This window comes from Castanea sativa, chromosome 6 (assembly GCF_040712315.1).
Source record: "Castanea sativa cultivar Marrone di Chiusa Pesio chromosome 6, ASM4071231v1".
Taxonomy (NCBI): domain Eukaryota; kingdom Viridiplantae; phylum Streptophyta; class Magnoliopsida; order Fagales; family Fagaceae; genus Castanea; species Castanea sativa.
The window spans coordinates 31,368,042-31,385,015 of record NC_134018.1 but is presented as its reverse complement, the minus strand read 5'-3'; the positions used below and the strand labels follow the sequence as shown (position 1 = coordinate 31,385,015).

Below are 16,974 nucleotides of genomic sequence, written 5' to 3'. Positions count from 1 at the left end.
CATATTGGTTTAACCTAGTGTTAATTAACAAACTTGTTAATTAACTTTGCTTAATATTAGGTTAATCATACTGTGTTAAGGGGTCTAAAACTTTACATGTTCAACAATGGAGGAAATGAACTCAGAGAGAGAGAGAGAGAGAGAGAGTGAACATTGTAAAGCTTGTGTGAATGATTTCGTATATATAAATACCTGACTTTGCTTTCTTATATATGAAAAACAGAGTAACCACCTGACCAACAATCAAGTTAACCAATACAAACATGACAAGTGGTAGATACCTAACTAACTAAGTGTGCTCTGTAAACGGCACCCGTTTAATGCACTACAACTCTATGGTACTACAACATAGCACTTCTATGTACAAACTAGCACTTCTATATACAAAATTACAATATAGAACTACAAGACTCAAATATCTACAAGATATTTAACACTCCCCCTAAGTTGAACTATATATGTTGACTAAGTTCATCTTGGATAACAAATAATGAAATTGTTTATGCCCAAGTGCCTTAGTGAAGAAATCTACAATCTGGTGTCTAGTAGGTACATGGAAGGTCTTGATGACACCATCTTGAATCCTTTCTTAGATGAAGTGACAGTCTATTTCTATATGCTTTGTTCTTTCATGAAAAACTGGATTTGCAGCAATATAGATGGCTGCCTTGCTATCACAATAAAGAGAAACTGTATGATTGTGCTCTAGTCCAAAAGTCTTGAGCAGAGCTATCAACCAAACAATTTTACTTGTGACTGTAGCCATTGATTTTTACTCAGACTTTGCTGAAAATCTTGATACAACTTGTTGCTTTTTACACTTCCAGGAAATCAAAGACCCACTAAGAAAGACACAAAAGCCTAGTATAGACCTTCTAATATCTGGACATGCTACCTAGTCAACGTCACAGTAGGCCTTAAGCTTCAATTCTGAGCTTGCAGAAAGAAACAAACCCTGACCTGGTGTCTTCTTTAGGTATTTAAGAATTCTATAAGCTGCTTGCAAATGAGGCACTTTGGGAGAACTCATGAACTGACTATGTTTGTGTGCTGAGTGGCATATGTCTAGTTTGGTGAGTGTCAAATAGAGCAATTTACCTATCAACCTTCTGTACAAAGAAGAATTAGGAACATCCTCATCCATTGAACTACTAAATTTGGCAAACTACTCCATTAGCACATTAGCAGGCTTGTTAGCTAGCAAACTTGTATTAGACAACAGCTCCAAGGTAAATTTCCTTGACATAAACTAATACCCTTCTCAATTCTAGCAACTTCAAGGCCTAAGAAATACTTCAAAGTGCCAATATCTTTTAGCTTAAATTTCTTGTCTAGAAAAAGCTTGAAGGTGTTGATAGCATCCACATTATTGCTAGCTATAAGAATGTCATCAACATACACTAACAAAATGACGATTGAACCTTTGTGGACCTTGGTGAAGACAAAATAGTCAGATTTGGATTGGATGAAACCATTGGCAATGAGAGTAGCAAACAACTTAGTAAACCATTGTCTGCTAGCTTGCTTGAGACCATAGAGAGACTTTGTGAGCTTACACACCTCCCCCTTGCTGCCAAATCCAGGTGGAGGAACCATGTACACTTCCTCATCTAAATCCCCATGGAGAAAGGCATTGTTGACATCCAATTGAGAAAGATGCCAACCATAAATAGCAGCAAGATTCAACAATGTTCTAACAGTGACAAACTTCACTACAAGAGAGAAAGTCTCATAATAATCAATGCCCTCAGCTTGAGTGAATCCCTTAGCAACTAGTCTTGCCTTGTATCTCTCAACAGACCCATCTGCCTTGAGTTTAATTTTGTATACCCACTTGCAACCAATGGGAACCTTGCTAGGAGGAAGTTTGGTCATAACCCAAGTGTTGTTAGCTTGAAGAGCATCAATCTCAGCCTTCATGGCAGCTTGCCACAAAGGATCAATTAAGGCTTGAGCATAAGAGGTAGGTTCCTTGGAAATAGTTAAAGCAATGGCAAAAGCCTTATGTGAAAAAGACAATCTATTATATGAAAGAGTAGAAGAAAGAGGGTAAAAAAATACCTAGATTGTCAAAAATAGAAGAATCATGAGATTGAGGTAGAGAAGTAGTGGCCAACACATGAGTAGATGCAAGATTACAATGATAGTCATGAAGCTATGAAGGTGGTTTATCAAGCCGAGAAGATCTTCTAACAAGTGGTAACTTAAGTACAGGAGAAGAAATAGGATCAAGAAGTTCATTATGATCAGAATGAACAAGAATAGATGGAGAAGGAGCTGAATCAGAATGTATAAGGTCAGGAGATTCATCTGGAGGAACAGCAGGATCAACAGAAGAGAAAGGAAAGGAAAATTCTACAAAAACAGTAGGAATAATATTTGGAACTGAATTCTAAGGTGGTAAAATAAGAGAAGAATTGGGAGTAGAATGTATGACAAATTTAGAAGTCCAATGTTTGAAAGGGAAAATGAACTCCTTAAAAATGACATCCCTAGAACATAAAACAATCTTAGAAGCTAAATCATACAATTTATAACCTTTGGTACCAAAAGGATAGCCAATGAAAATACATGCTTTAGCTTTAGGATCAAATTTTGTTCTATGTCTAGTTAAGGTGGAAGCATAACACAAACAACCAAAAGATTTGAAATGATTATAGGTAGGTGGATGACCTAAGAGTTTCTCATAAGGAGTAAGATTTTGTAACAATGGACTAGGAAGCCTATTAATGAGATATGTTGCTGTCAAAACACAATCTCCCCAAAATTTCAAAGGCAAATTAGCTTAAAATCTTAAGGCTCTAGCAACATTTAAAAGATGCCTATGTTTTCTTTCAACCACAGCATTTTGCTGTGGAGTTTCAACACATGACAATTGATGAATGATACCCTTAGAAGCATAAAAAGAAGAAAGGGCAAATTCAAGCCATTGTCTGACCTAAACACTTTGATAGGAACATTAAATTGTGTTAAAATCATGTGAAAGAAGGATTGAATCAAGGTAGAAGCATCAGACTTATGCTGCAAGAAATATACCCAAGTACACCTATTGTGATCATCAACCAAGGTAAGAAAATACCTTGATCCATTTAGGGAAGGAGTGGAATATGGTCCCCAAATGTTAGCATGAACCAAATCAAAGCAGGATAAAGAAATGCTAGAAGAATGAGTAAAAGGTAATCTGTGTTGTTTAGCTAAAGGAAAAATGTGACAGTCAAAAGGCTTAGTATTATTGCAAGATTTGATCTTAGGTACGATATTATTCAACAAAGTCAATTTTCGTGAAGATGGATGACCTAATTTATAGTGCCATAGCCTAAAAGCACTATCATAAGAATCAAGATTACAAGAATTAACACTTTTGCCATGAAAATAGGATGACAACATTAACAAAGCCTCAGAAACAGAATCTAGTAGAGTGACTTGTGGAGTGCACTACAATGTGTAAAGGCTTCCTTGCTTTTTACCTAACCCAATCATCTTCCAATGCTGTAAGTCTTGGAGAAAAAAATAATTGGAGAGAAATATACAGCAACAAGAAAAATTCTAGGTCAGTTTGCTAATGTAAATAAGGTTGAAAGAAAAACAAGGAATACAAAGAACATTCTCTAAGAGTAAAGAAGCAGAAACTTGAACAGTGCCTATATGAGTCACCTTGGCCACATCACCATTAGGTAATCTAATAGAAATCTGAACTGAAGAAGTAATGGACTTGAAAAAATGAAAAGAGTGAACCATGTGGTCAGTAGCTCCACTGCTAAGAATCCAATCAGTGGAGCCTATATGTAAAGTATTGACACTTGAAGAAAAAACTGAATACTCAAAGGATGGAGAAAACCAGATACCTGACAGCTCTTGACCTTGAGAACCAAATGGAGGCTGAGAAACAAGAGAAGGCTGAGTTATGATGCTAGAAACTTGATGAGTAGTGGCCAAACTTGCTTTTGGTGGGGCTTAAGTACCAAAATGACATTGTGAATTCAGCAAATCAGCCAGTTGTTGATACTCAGCTCTATTGAGGGAGACAGGTTCATTGGAACTATCCTCAGAGGTGTGAACTTGGTCTTGAACTTGTACCTAAGAGGATAACCATGTAGTTTGTAACACTTATCAACTACACGTCCCATAGCACCACAGTGAGTGCATTAAGGTCTGCCGCCAACCCTTGACTTATTGAAATTCTTAGCATTGCTACTAGACTTGAATCCTAATGCTGCTAATGCAGCTGTTGTTTCAGGCACAACCTTCTTACCAAAATCAACTTTTCTTTGCTTCTCATCTTGAAGCAAAAGAGAGAAAACCTTACTCAAAGAAGGTATAGGATCCATAAGAAGAATCTGACCTCTGATAGTTGTATAAGTCTCATTCAACCCCATTAAGAAAGACATAGTACAATCCTTCTACTTGATGACCACAGGTACATGTCCTATAATTGGTAAATTCATCCCAAAGATCTTTAAATTTGGTGTAGTATGCATTGATGGTTAAATATTCTTGAGTCAAAGAACTAATCTCTTTTCTCAACTCAAAGATTCTAGGCCCATTGTCTTGCCCATATCTGTGCTGCAAGTCAATCCACACATCTCTAACAGTCTTGAAATACACTATACTTGGTTGTAAATCCTTAGAAACAGAATTAAACAGCCAAGCCAAGACTATGCTGTGGCATTTACACTAAGTTGTGTAATAGGGGTGATCAACAGATTGAGGCTTAGGAATGGAGCCATCAATGAATCCTAGTTTGGTCTTGACATCCAAAGAGATGAGGATTGCCCTACTCCAAGTGTTATAATTTTTCTTAGTAAAAGGTTGAACTACCAATGAAACACTAGGATTATCACCACTAGATAGGAAATAGGGACTGGAGCTATTTTCCCAAGGGTGGATAGTAGGGGCAGTATCACTAGAAGTACTTTCAATCATACTTAGGGCAATGATAAAGGTTCAGAGACTTAAACAAGAATTAGCAAATGAAAATCAAGAATTGATTTTCTAGAGAATTCTTCAAAGAAACAAGCAATGAATGTTGTGATATGACGTGCAACCAGATCAAATCAAGATACAATCTATAATCTTGATGAAATCACAACAGAAAACTACAAATTGGGAATTGAAAACCTAAGATCGAAAAATCAATTCCCAATTATGAAGAAAAGAATCTAGATTTCAATATGCTAAAGAAATTAAGATCTTGAAGATGATGAACTTAGTGTAAGAATCAACAGAAACACAATGAAGAAAATTTCTAGTTGATTTGAAGGAGAAGCACCAAGAAATCAAAATACGAAATTGAACTAGGAGGAATCAGAGAATAATAGATTTGAATGAATCTCTGAACTAGTTCTTCTCTGATATCATATTGAAATCACATACAAGCTCGAAGGTTCAACAATGCAGGAAATGAACTCACATATAGAGAGAGAGTGAACATTGTAAAGCTTGTGTGAATGATTTCACATATATAAATATTTGACTCTGCTTCCTTATATATCAAAAACAAAGTAACCACCTCACCAACAATTAAGTCAACCAATACAAACATGACAAGTGGCAGATACCTAACTAACTAAGTGTGCTCTGTAAACAACACCCGTATAATGCACTACAACTTTATGCTACTGTAGCTGAGCACTGCTATATACAAACTAGCACTTCTATATACAAAACTACAATACAGAACTACAAGACACAAATATCTATAAGATATTCTATGCTTTACCAAATACAAGACTCAAATATCTACCAGATATTTAACAATGCTGACGAAGATGTAAAACTAAAATCTCACTGGAATTCTTTTCTTTTTCTCTTCATGGCGAACGCTACCACCTCTCTCCCTCTGTTTGAGAAAATCCCTCGTAAAAATACCATACAGAGAGGGTTTGATATCATTATCTTCTTTCTTCTTCTTTTACTCCTTGTTTATCGTCTCTACTTCCTCAACCATTACGGTTTCACTTGGATCCTAGCCTTCCTATGCGAGTCATGGTTCACTTTCACTTGGGTTCTTGTCATCAGCACCAAATGGACTCTTGTGGACTACAACACCTATCCAGACCGCCTCTTGCAAAGGTAACAAATATCATCTTGTCAACAATTCTCTAATCTTCAATCATGCTATGATTTTAATGATTACACTATCATTTTGCATTGCTTTTCCTTCATCGTGGTGAAATCTCTGATGTGTCATTTTTGCTATGAATTTTACTTGGTTTGAAGCATATATAAATGATTTTTTATGTTGCTCCTAACTTTTAATTTGTGATTTTTTCATGTAAGGGTACCCGAAGTTGAACTTCCCTCAGTGGACATGTTTGTCACAACCGCAGATCCAGTGCTGGAACCACCAATCATCACCGTGAACACTGTGCTCTCTTTGTTGGCAGTTGATTACCCTTCTCACAAGCTAGCTTGCTATGTATCTGATGATGGCTGTTCTCCTCTCACCTATTACTCTCTTGTCGAGGCCTCAAAGTTTGCCAAGCTTTGGGTTCCATTTTGTAACAAGTACAATGTTCAAGTGAGAGCTCCTTTTAGATACTTTTCAGGGGATGATTTCACAAAGTTCAGTGGCAGTGATACGTCAAGTAACTTTCAACAAGAGTGGAAACGGATGAAGGTAATATGAAGGTGTAGTTAGACTTAGATCTGAAGATTATTATCTTAAATCTAAAAAATTGGAATATCTTAGAGAGCATATGTTGTCAATGGTATCTTAATACAATAAATCTAACCGACACAACATTTTCTACAATTATTTACAATTATTGAGGTGAAATAGTGAATCAAGATGTGGAGGGAATTAGTTTTGTCTCTAATACAAGGGACTACAGAGATACGGAATGCCTTATCTTCTTTTTTGTTGACTTGTTTGTCTTTCATGTTTGTAGGATGAGTATGAACAGCTTTGTGTAAAAATAGAGGATGCCGTCCAAAACCAAAACATCGTGCCATGTGATTTAACAGCTTTCTCCGAAATAGACAGCAAAAATCATCCAACCATACTCAAGGTACTGTTTTATAGTATCGTTCCAGTGCGGGCATGCATACAGCATTAAGAGAAATTATAATATCTTCTTAGTAGACAACATCATTTGTCTATTGTTCCACTACAAACTTTTCACTTGTTTTAAATTACTTAGAAAAAAGTTTTAAACCGAAATTAACTATTAATTCAACAATTTTAATTAAGTGAGTTATTTAGTGAAATGATGAAGAAGTGACACGGTCCACTATATGGATAGTATAATTACTCTAGCATTAGGTAGTATTCTAAATCAATATGCTTATCATTTTTGGACATGCGTCATCTTTAGTGTAAACAACAAAAAATGCTAGAGAAACTAATGTTTTTACAAATTGTTGATGTAATAAGCAGTTATTAATAAATGAAAAAAGTAGTATTAGTGATGGGTTTAGATGAGAACCAATAAGAATTAGTCACAATAAAAATTTGTAAAAATGTTGTAAAATAGTTTATAGTTATAACATTATTTGTAAAATAATATGGAAAATGTTAAAACCATAAACTATTTTACAATTTTTTTTTTATAGAGTACTAATGTAGTGATTGATTATTTTTATTTTTATTTGTATTTTGATAGAAGTAGTGATTATTTTTAGTTAGTGTACATAAATTTATTTTATTGATATTTAGATATAAAACACCACTTAAATTTACCATCTTAGGCAACTCTATTGAGCCAGCCCTAAGATGTAAATACACACAATAGATAGGAGTGTAGTTTGCAAACTTTAGGAGTGTAGTTTGCAGTTTATCCTTATATTTTTAATGACTTTAGCATTTTTCAAAATTTAATGATAATAACCGTTTAAAAAAAAAAAAAAAAGAGAGAGAGTCTACTATTTTTCTCATCTCCAAAAGGGTCAACAAGATATTAGACTAATAAAAACTCAACTCAATTGAAAACCATAAGCACCTTGGGGGAAAAATGTTGGCTTTAAATTTTATAAATTAATATTATATACGGAAGATTGTTAATATTAGTCCCCTAATCTTTTACATGGCCACACACTAGACAATTTCTATCTCTTTCTTAACACCATCAAAAGTTATAACAATGCATCATCTTATTTACTTAAGGTAAAGTAAACATCTTTTCTTAAAAAATAATAAATTTTTGTTTCTTTTTATTAAACCTTACGTTTGAATCAAGATATTTGATTTTCTATATAAAACTAAATTTAGTTTGCATAGTATTAATTCATCAAATTAAACTTTGTTTAGTTAGTGTTACATAGATTTATTTTATTGATATTTAAATATAAAACACCACTTAAATTTATCATCTTAGGCCCTAACTCTATCGAGCCAGCCCTAAGATGTATATACACACTATGTATATGTATATATACCCTTGAACAAAAATCCATGGTTAACACTGAATCAAAGTGCACAAACTCAAAGTGAATTCATATTTACGTTTAGAATCACTAGTAAAATGGTAATGAAGCCTAGTATACCATCTAAAAGGCTTATTTGGGTTTTTTTATTGTAGGTTATATGGGAGAACAAGGAAGGTCTTTTAGATGGGTTGCCAGGTTTGGTCTATCTATCCAGAGAGAAGAGGCCAAATCATTCACATCGTTATAAAGCGGGTGCTATGAACGTTTTAGTAAGATGTTTCTTATGCCAAAGAAATTTCAAAAACTCTTATATGATTTTTATAAAACCTAATAGCTTTGATATTTATTTAGTTTCCATTTTATTGTTTTTATATTGTGAGTAGACCAGAGTCTCTGGGTTGATGACAAATGCCCCCTACATGCTGAATGTAGACTGCGATATGTATGCCAATAATCCAAAGATTGTTCTTCATGCAATGTGCCTCCTACTTGGCTCGAATAGTGAAAAAGAAATAGCATTTGTTCAGTTCTCAAATGCTTTCTATGATGGATTAAAGGACGATCCTTATGGCAATCAATTAGTGGTTTTGCTTGAAGTGAGTCAAATTTTCAAATCTTCACAAACAAGAGCCTTTTTCCTTTTCTCTCCTAACTACAAACAATGTAATTTGTACCATATATAGATTATAGCGTGCTATATATGCACTAACGAAAAGTACTCACTAATTGGTTTGGTTTGGTGTTGCTAGTATATGGCATGCGGATTTTCTGGACTGCAAGGATTCTTCTATGGGGGAACAGGATGTTTTCATAGAAGAAAAGTTATATACGGCTTACAACTAGATAATATAGATTCAGTAAATGGTAAGAAAATAAATTTAAATTTTCATTTACAATTCCTCTACAAACAAAGTAAATAGAAAATTTATTTTTAATAGTTATATGTGAATTAATTTTATTGGTAACACTAGAAGTGATAAGCATAAGGTTAATTATGTAATTTTTTATTCTTTTTTTTGGTTTTTAAATTTTTTATAGCATCATCAACTGTATATATATTTTAATACATTGGGTTTGGCAGAGGAAATACTAAAAAGAGTTGGGAGTTCAAAGGAGTTGATGAAATCAGTTGCTCATGCTTTGAAGGGAAAGACAAATTCACCAGATCTTTCAAACTCAATTGACACAGCATACCAAGTTGCCGGTTGTGGGTATGAGCATGGTACTAGCTGGGGTAGACAGGTTAGAGAATAAAATTAATGGTACTAACTACTAACTATGCATTATATATTTACATTTTTATTTTATTTTATTTTTATATAAGACATAATATTGAAACCATTGATATTCATATCTAAAATTTCCCTCATTTTTAAATTCTAGTTATCACTATTAGAAACACCTGGAATTGGTAGTCCTCATTATATTAATGGATAGTTTTTTTTTTTTTTTTAAATTCTCTTTCTATTTTATGGTGGAATTAATTTAGTCAAAAATCTTGTAGTTTAGTGCCATTGCCTATTAGTATTTTATATAAACAGATTTAGAGTCGAATCCTCACTCTCATTGTTGTAAACATTCAAATTTATTTTTTTTGGAAATCTAGTTTGACATGACACTATTCATACTTTTGTTAATTTTTTCTTTTGGTTGGGCCACTCTCATCATTATTATTATTTTTTCTAGCTGGGTTGGTTATATGGATCCACAACAGAGGATATTCTCACTGGGCTAAGGATTCATAGTAAAGGTTGGAAGTCAGCTTTTCTAAGCCCCAACCCACAGGGCTTTTTAGGGTGTGCACCTTCTGGTGGGCCTGCCTCAATGACCCAACAGAAGAGGTGGGCTACCGGTCTGCTTGAAGTTCTCTTAAGCAAAGACTGTCCCATATTGGCCACCCTTTTTGCAAAGCTCCATTGGAGGCAGTGCTTGGCCTATCTATGGGTCTTCACGTGGGGCCTACGCCCTATCCCAGAGCTATGCTATGCTTTTCTGCCCGCGTATTGTATCATCACAAACTCCCATTTCCTGCCCAAGGTACCTTCCCATGCATTTTATTCTTTTTATGTACATTTAAGTAGTTTAATATCATTTTTTTTTTGGTGCTAAACAAGTAGTTAAATATCTTATATCATGCGTAATGGTCGTGTTCATCATATAGTAATAGAATACATGTGGAATAAGTCCAAATTTGACAAATCATATTGATGCTGTGACAATGAAAATATAAACCACTCATTTTTCATGTCATTAATAGAGGTCAATCAACTTGATACAGCTATTTACATTATTGGAAGCTAAAACTGTGTTAATGGCTTCATGCAGGTCCAAGAGCAAGCCTTTTATATTGCAATAGTTGTTTTTGTCATCTACCACCTTTACACTCTATCCGAGTACCTAAGAGCTGGCCTCTCTGTCCGATCTTGGTGGAACAACCAGAGAATGGCGAGAATAACCACAATGACTGCATGGTTTTTTGGATTTCTAATTGTCATTCTCAAACTCTTAAGAATATCCGAGACAGTCTTTGAAATTACAAAGAAAGACAAATCCACTTCTAGTAATGGCGCTCATGATGTAGATGCCGGTAGGTTCACCTTTGACGAGTCCCCAATTTTTGTGCCAGGCACAACCATTTTAATGGTGCACTTGACTGCGCTCGTTGTGAGCTTGTTAAATCTGCAACCGCCAGCTCATGATGGGCTTGGTTCTGGGCTAGGCGAGGTCTTGTGTAGTGTGTGGTTGGTGCTATGCTTCTGGCCATTTTTGAAAGGACTATTTGGGAAAGGAAAGCATGGAATTCCCTTATTTACTATATGCAAGTCAGCTGCATTAGTGTTATTATTTCTACACTTGTGTAGAATGACTGCAATGGGTTGAGACTTTGTTCGTGAAATTATTTTGTTTTCTCACAGTGGGTTGAGACTTTGTCCCTGAAATTATAAACTCAAAATGGATTGAAACTTTAATTTTGAAAATCAAAAGCTGTACTAAGTTGTTAGTCATTGAGGCAGGTGATTTAGGGTATGTTCCTCCTTGATGAGGAAGGTACTTTTAAGGGTTAGTATGGATTTGTTAAATCCACTAAGCTGGAATAAGGATTAAGTTTTTATTAGGTTTTGAATGGCCCTCCAAAGAATCATGGTAATAATTTTCTCTTATATGTTGGCATCATAAAACTCGATGTCCCATTTGACTTGTTTGTTGTTCATATATACTCAAATCTAACAACTTGAGATTATCTACCCGAAAATTTCTTCACCGTTTTACTTTGACAGGATCTGAATGTATATTATGTGTTATCATGCATCATATGCCATCAATTAGCTTTGCTACTACTTTCATGTACTTACATGGATCCTATAACACCAATGCCCTCAAAGTTACCTCGCAAAAGTAAGAGCATTGAGTCTTATGTAGGAACTTTGATGTTTCATCAAAACCATAATATATGTGAAGTAGTCAAATTTGAATTTGGTTGCTCTATTTTGATTCCCTCTTGAGTTTTGTAGGAGTATTTTGTCTTGTTATTGATGTAAGATTTTGTTGGAAATAATGCAAAAAAAAAAAAATTTGTAATTTTGTAAACAACAACAAACATAACAACAGAATGATGAGTGAATATTAAAAATACTCACAGAATGGATAAAAACAGAATGATGAGTGAATAAATAAAAACAATTAAATATACTCATAAATTGGATGAAATAGAATAATTAATGCAAACCTAACTTGGGATTGTGTTTGCACTATTTCCTTAAGAAATAGTTCGTCCTTAAGATGTTGAAAATTATTTTTTAGGAGAAGACATAATGCATAAAAAAAAAACTTTTGTGACTTTGTAAACATAAACAAGAAATATTAAAAATAATATTTAATGTGTTAATGTATTAAAAAAAATTAAAAATACTCACATAATTGATGAAAATAGAATGATGTGTAAATAAATAAGAACAATTAAGTATACTCATAGACCGATGAAAACATAATAATTAACGCAAATCTAATCAAAGATAGTGTTTGTCACTATTTCCTTAAGATATATTTTGTCTGTAATAAATTAAGTTTTGAGTCTTTTGCATGGGTGCTTGTTTTCTAAGATACAATTGTCACAACACACATATGAAGCAAAATAATCTCTATGCACATTAAACATATTTATGTGTCTCTTTGGGTGACTATATGTAAAAAAAATGAGAATGCACGCAATAATTGAAATGAATTAGGGACACTCTATTTATACACGCACTTGTACTAGTTTTAGAAGATTGAAAGTTACTTGTTTAAATTTTTGGACCCTACAATAGCTTCCTATCAATTTTAAATAATTAACAATAAATCGGATAGGTATTTTGTCAATATTTAAATACATGGTAATAATGTTTATGAGCATAGAGCATCAAAAATCAATTGTAAGAGGCAAAGAAAGGTAAGCGTACGATGTTGCTAGTGGGTTGGACAAAAGAACCAGAGAGGTGTAAGGGTGATTCGACTATATATATATATAAAAGAACACCAATATACAAGAAGATAAATATGACTCACATAATGATGGTTCTTATAAAGAAGCACAAGCTCTCTAATTTTTTTTATACCATTCAAATTTGATATTATTCTAATTATTATCTCAAATTAAATGAATTTCTATCACTAAAATAAAAATAAAATTTCAATATTTATGGTTTATAACTTTCATTCCAGTTTTAATTCCTATATTAGCTATAAACATGGATACTAGGTGTTGTGTGTATAGACCTGTGCAGGAAGGCTCATACAGCTGCAGCAGGATTTGTATAAGGATATATGAATAACAATGACATCTAAATAATTTTATCTCTTAGAAAAAAAAATGCTCTATGAATACAAGGAAGCTTTAATATTTTATATTAGTCCCAATATATCGGCTTGAATGCATCAAATTAGATAACGTTTTCAAGACCAAATGAACAGAGTTGTATCAAACAAAATAAATAATGTTAGGATTGGAATTGGAGATTTATTGGGTAGCTGGTTTCGAGGTCGGCTAGGCCTCCAGAATAGAGAGAAAGGAAAGAACAAAGAAAAGAAAAATAAAAGATTGCATTTGAAAATATACTTTGCTTACTTATCTACTATACAACTCATTGGTCTCTTATACAATATTAAAACAGCTGTCAATAACCATCAGTCCCTAAGTAACACTAACTAATTTACACAGTTACCAACCCACTCTAATGTACCTCACATATGGACACTTAGGCATGCAACCAACTAGTACACCATCACAACCAACTAGTCACTGCTGCATCATAGGTCACTGCTGCATCACAACATGCACTGCATCACAGCACCAGCCCCCTCTTATCATACAACATACAACCCAGCACCCCCTTCTTATTATACCACATACCGCTATGCCTAACAAATAATGATTATATAAATATCTAGGCGTGATGCGCTTGACTTCTACCTGGGTTCTGCATGTCGGTGAGAGTATATCACGTACCGTTGAATTCTCCTCGATTTCTCTTCCTCTCTTTTGAACTGTTTTTTTTTTTTTTTTTTTAATATACCGACTATGTATTCTCTCCTCCATTTGTTCATGTTTCTTTTTTTCTTTTTCCTTTTTAATGAATTTACTATTAACCAGTTCTAGTTGTCATAGACCATTCAGCAGAGGCTGCCAAGATAGCTCTTTGACTTTCTGTGAAAGGACAAATTGATTTGAATCTTTCTTCCTTGATTATCATAATATATATATATATATATATATATATATATATATATATATATATCATAATCAATCACCTTATTAAAGACCTCTTTGTCATTTCTTTATGATAATTTGATACTTACATTCAGGGAAGGGGGACCATTAGACCATTTCAAATTTCACAAATTAAACACTCATCAGTCTATATTAAACCACAAATGCACAAATGTAATTTTTGTTCATTTAAATAGGCTGAGTTTTAATTTGTTACTTTTAAAACTATAAGATTTAATTTGTTACATTTTAAAACCTTAAGGTTTAATTTGTTACTTTTGAAATTATAGATTTGTTATATTCCAAAATTATAAGATTTTAAATATAATTTTTGTAAAAAAAAAACTAATTTTTTTTTGAGTTTTGTTTAGTCTCTCTTTTAAATACAAATAGATGAAAAAAGAAATTCAAATATAAAACTTAACTAACACATAAAATTTTCAATTTATTATTCTAAGTTCACTATTTTAATAATTTCTGTAAAAAGAGAAAAAAAACTGGATTCTGCATACTAAATATGCCACCTCATGTGTACCTATTGTAGTATGTAAAGTATGGAGTAAAGTTAAGAAAATAATAAACAACATTTTAAATTTTATCCAGCATGACATAATTGTGATAAGATTACGTATGTACGATGTAGAACAATGTTTGTTTGGCCCCATTTATTGTGAATTTTTTTTTAAGTTTTAAAAATGACAATATAATAATATATCATAGGAAATAATTACCAGTAAAAATATATTACACAAACTTTTGAAAAAATAAATTTTTATATTTAATAAATTTTTTTAATAAATAGTTTATTAACACAATAATTTTTGGGCAAAACATAGGTACAGTAATTATGTGCTGTTCCTTAAATTCCTCTCTTAAGATTTTGCCGTGTGAATTTTTTCTCGAAGAATGAAAGTGCATTTTTTAATTAAGTAGTCACATAGCTGAATCTTAAAATGGAACCTAAAGAACAATACCTAATGTACTATATTTAAATTTTATCCATAATTTTTTAGTGTAATTAATATGGAAGACTAAAGAAATTCAATATAAAAATAAAAACAAATAAAATAAAATAAAAGATGTGAGGGCAGAAAGGTTTAGAATATGTTTTTGGGCCTTAGGCCTGATCTGAGATTATTAATTTGTCCAAGGAGGGTTTATTTGAAAGTAATGGTACCGAACTTAAAAGCCCACAAGCAAACTGTGGTGGGAATAGCTAAGGGAAATAGTCCGAGGAAGGGTAACTCCTCGGCTAAGTGAAGTGAAGGTCAAAAGGTACCACATGGTGATAAGAATGACGTACTAAAAAGTCTCGTGGATGAAGAGGTAGTTCTCATGGGCATAGAAAGGAAGAACCAATGAAAAATATCTTATAAAAGCTGCTACCACCGCATTTAAGACTCTACACCTACCTCTACCTCTCTAGCCGCATTAATGGAGAAATAACATTTGAATAGTGGTGATCAGCCTTACAGCTATTGTTTGAAGACTTCAAGAGGGCGGTAGATGGGGCAAGGATCTGGGTCATGGAGTTAATCTATACGTGGAGGATGGAGGGAAGAAGGAGAATGATATAAAAGGAAAGGGATGTCATTCAGAGCGGGGTATCCAGAAAAAGAAAGAGAAGAAGACTGTAACCATTACCCTAAATTGTAATCTATTTTCAGAACATAGAAAAGCAATACAAATCATTCCTAACATACGTCCGAGAAGACTTTCTGCTACGTAAACCACTTGTTGCATGTGAATTGCGTATCTAGCTTATCATTTGCGTTATCCCATATCCATAAAACCTAGGTTTCAAGCCCACTCTCTATAAATTTCATTATATTGGGCTTTTTGAGCCGGTTCCCTTCACACTGTTGGGTCCAGGTGCAAATTGTGTCCTTACAAATGAGTTATTGAAATTTGAAACCTCTTGCAACAATTTCTTTTAAATAGATATTCTTTCCTTTTGTTAGCAACGTTAGAATATATTAATGAGTTAGATTCAAATTATAATTGATTTATATAACTCTAAGCAATGTTACATTGCCTAATACATTTTTGTTGGATTAATTTCAAAAGAATCTCATCGTTGGATAATATATTTTCTATATTTTTAACACACATAACAAGTTTTATGTCAATCGAATGCTATTTGCTATTCAATTTATAAATCTAAATTTTATGGAGAATTTTAAATATAAAAACTTGAAATTTAAATATTGGATGAATGACATAATTATTGATCCCAAATCATATTGAAAATTTTCATGCATATAAAGTGTAGGGACACGATTTTTAGACCAAGCCCAAAAATGTGAGGATCTTGGCCTAGTGAATCCAGTACAATAAATTTGTAGAGAGTGAGTCAAAGAGCTAGGTTTTAGTGCATGGATAACAGTTAATATGGTTTCGGATGATGAGCCAACAAGAATTGTACTCGGTTTGTGCAAGAAAGTTTGTCCTCGGCACAGTCCGAGGAGTTCTGTTCTAGTATATATTGGATGACAATGGTTATAGGAGTTGCTGAGATTGCTATAGTGCTTTCTCTTCTCCTTTCTCCATCCTCTCCCTTCTCTGGGATCTCTACCCTTATTTATATTACTTCTCTCCCTTCATCTTTACTCTACACGTGGACTACATGTGGACAGTTGATGGTTTATCCTGATACTTGTCCCATCAGCCCCCTCTAAAAGTCTTCTGGGGTGGCTGTAAGGCTGCCATAATACTATTCAGAGGTCACTTTCTCATTAATGCGGTGGTAGCAGCTTTCCCTTAGATATTTTTGAGTCCTTATCCCTCTTGTACGTTCATGATGCTCGTTGCTATTATTAGAACTTCCTAGAAGGTTATCCTTGATCATTAGGATCTATACC

At 33.4% G+C, this 16,974-nt stretch overlaps 1 protein-coding gene across 2 annotated transcripts; it reads left to right on the top strand.

The window, feature by feature from the left end:
- Window positions 1-5,705: 5,705 nt before the first annotated feature.
- On the top strand, window positions 5,706-11,628 carry LOC142641643 (cellulose synthase-like protein H1). 2 transcript variants are annotated; one of them, XM_075816118.1, is made up of 9 exons: window positions 5,708-6,072; window positions 6,280-6,619; window positions 6,891-7,010; window positions 8,520-8,636; window positions 8,751-8,963; window positions 9,117-9,231; window positions 9,449-9,609; window positions 10,054-10,404; window positions 10,693-11,628. In XM_075816118.1, the coding sequence occupies exons 1-9, from the start codon at window positions 5,711-5,713 to the stop codon at window positions 11,245-11,247; spliced, it is 2,334 nt and encodes a 777-aa protein (XP_075672233.1). In that variant the 5' UTR covers window positions 5,708-5,710; the 3' UTR covers window positions 11,248-11,628. The 2 variants fall into 2 exon arrangements, with proteins under 2 accessions (XP_075672234.1, XP_075672233.1); XM_075816119.1 differs by lacking the exon at window positions 10,054-10,404 and having other exon boundaries at window positions 5,706-6,072.
- The last annotated feature ends 5,346 nt before the right edge of the window (window positions 11,629-16,974 follow it).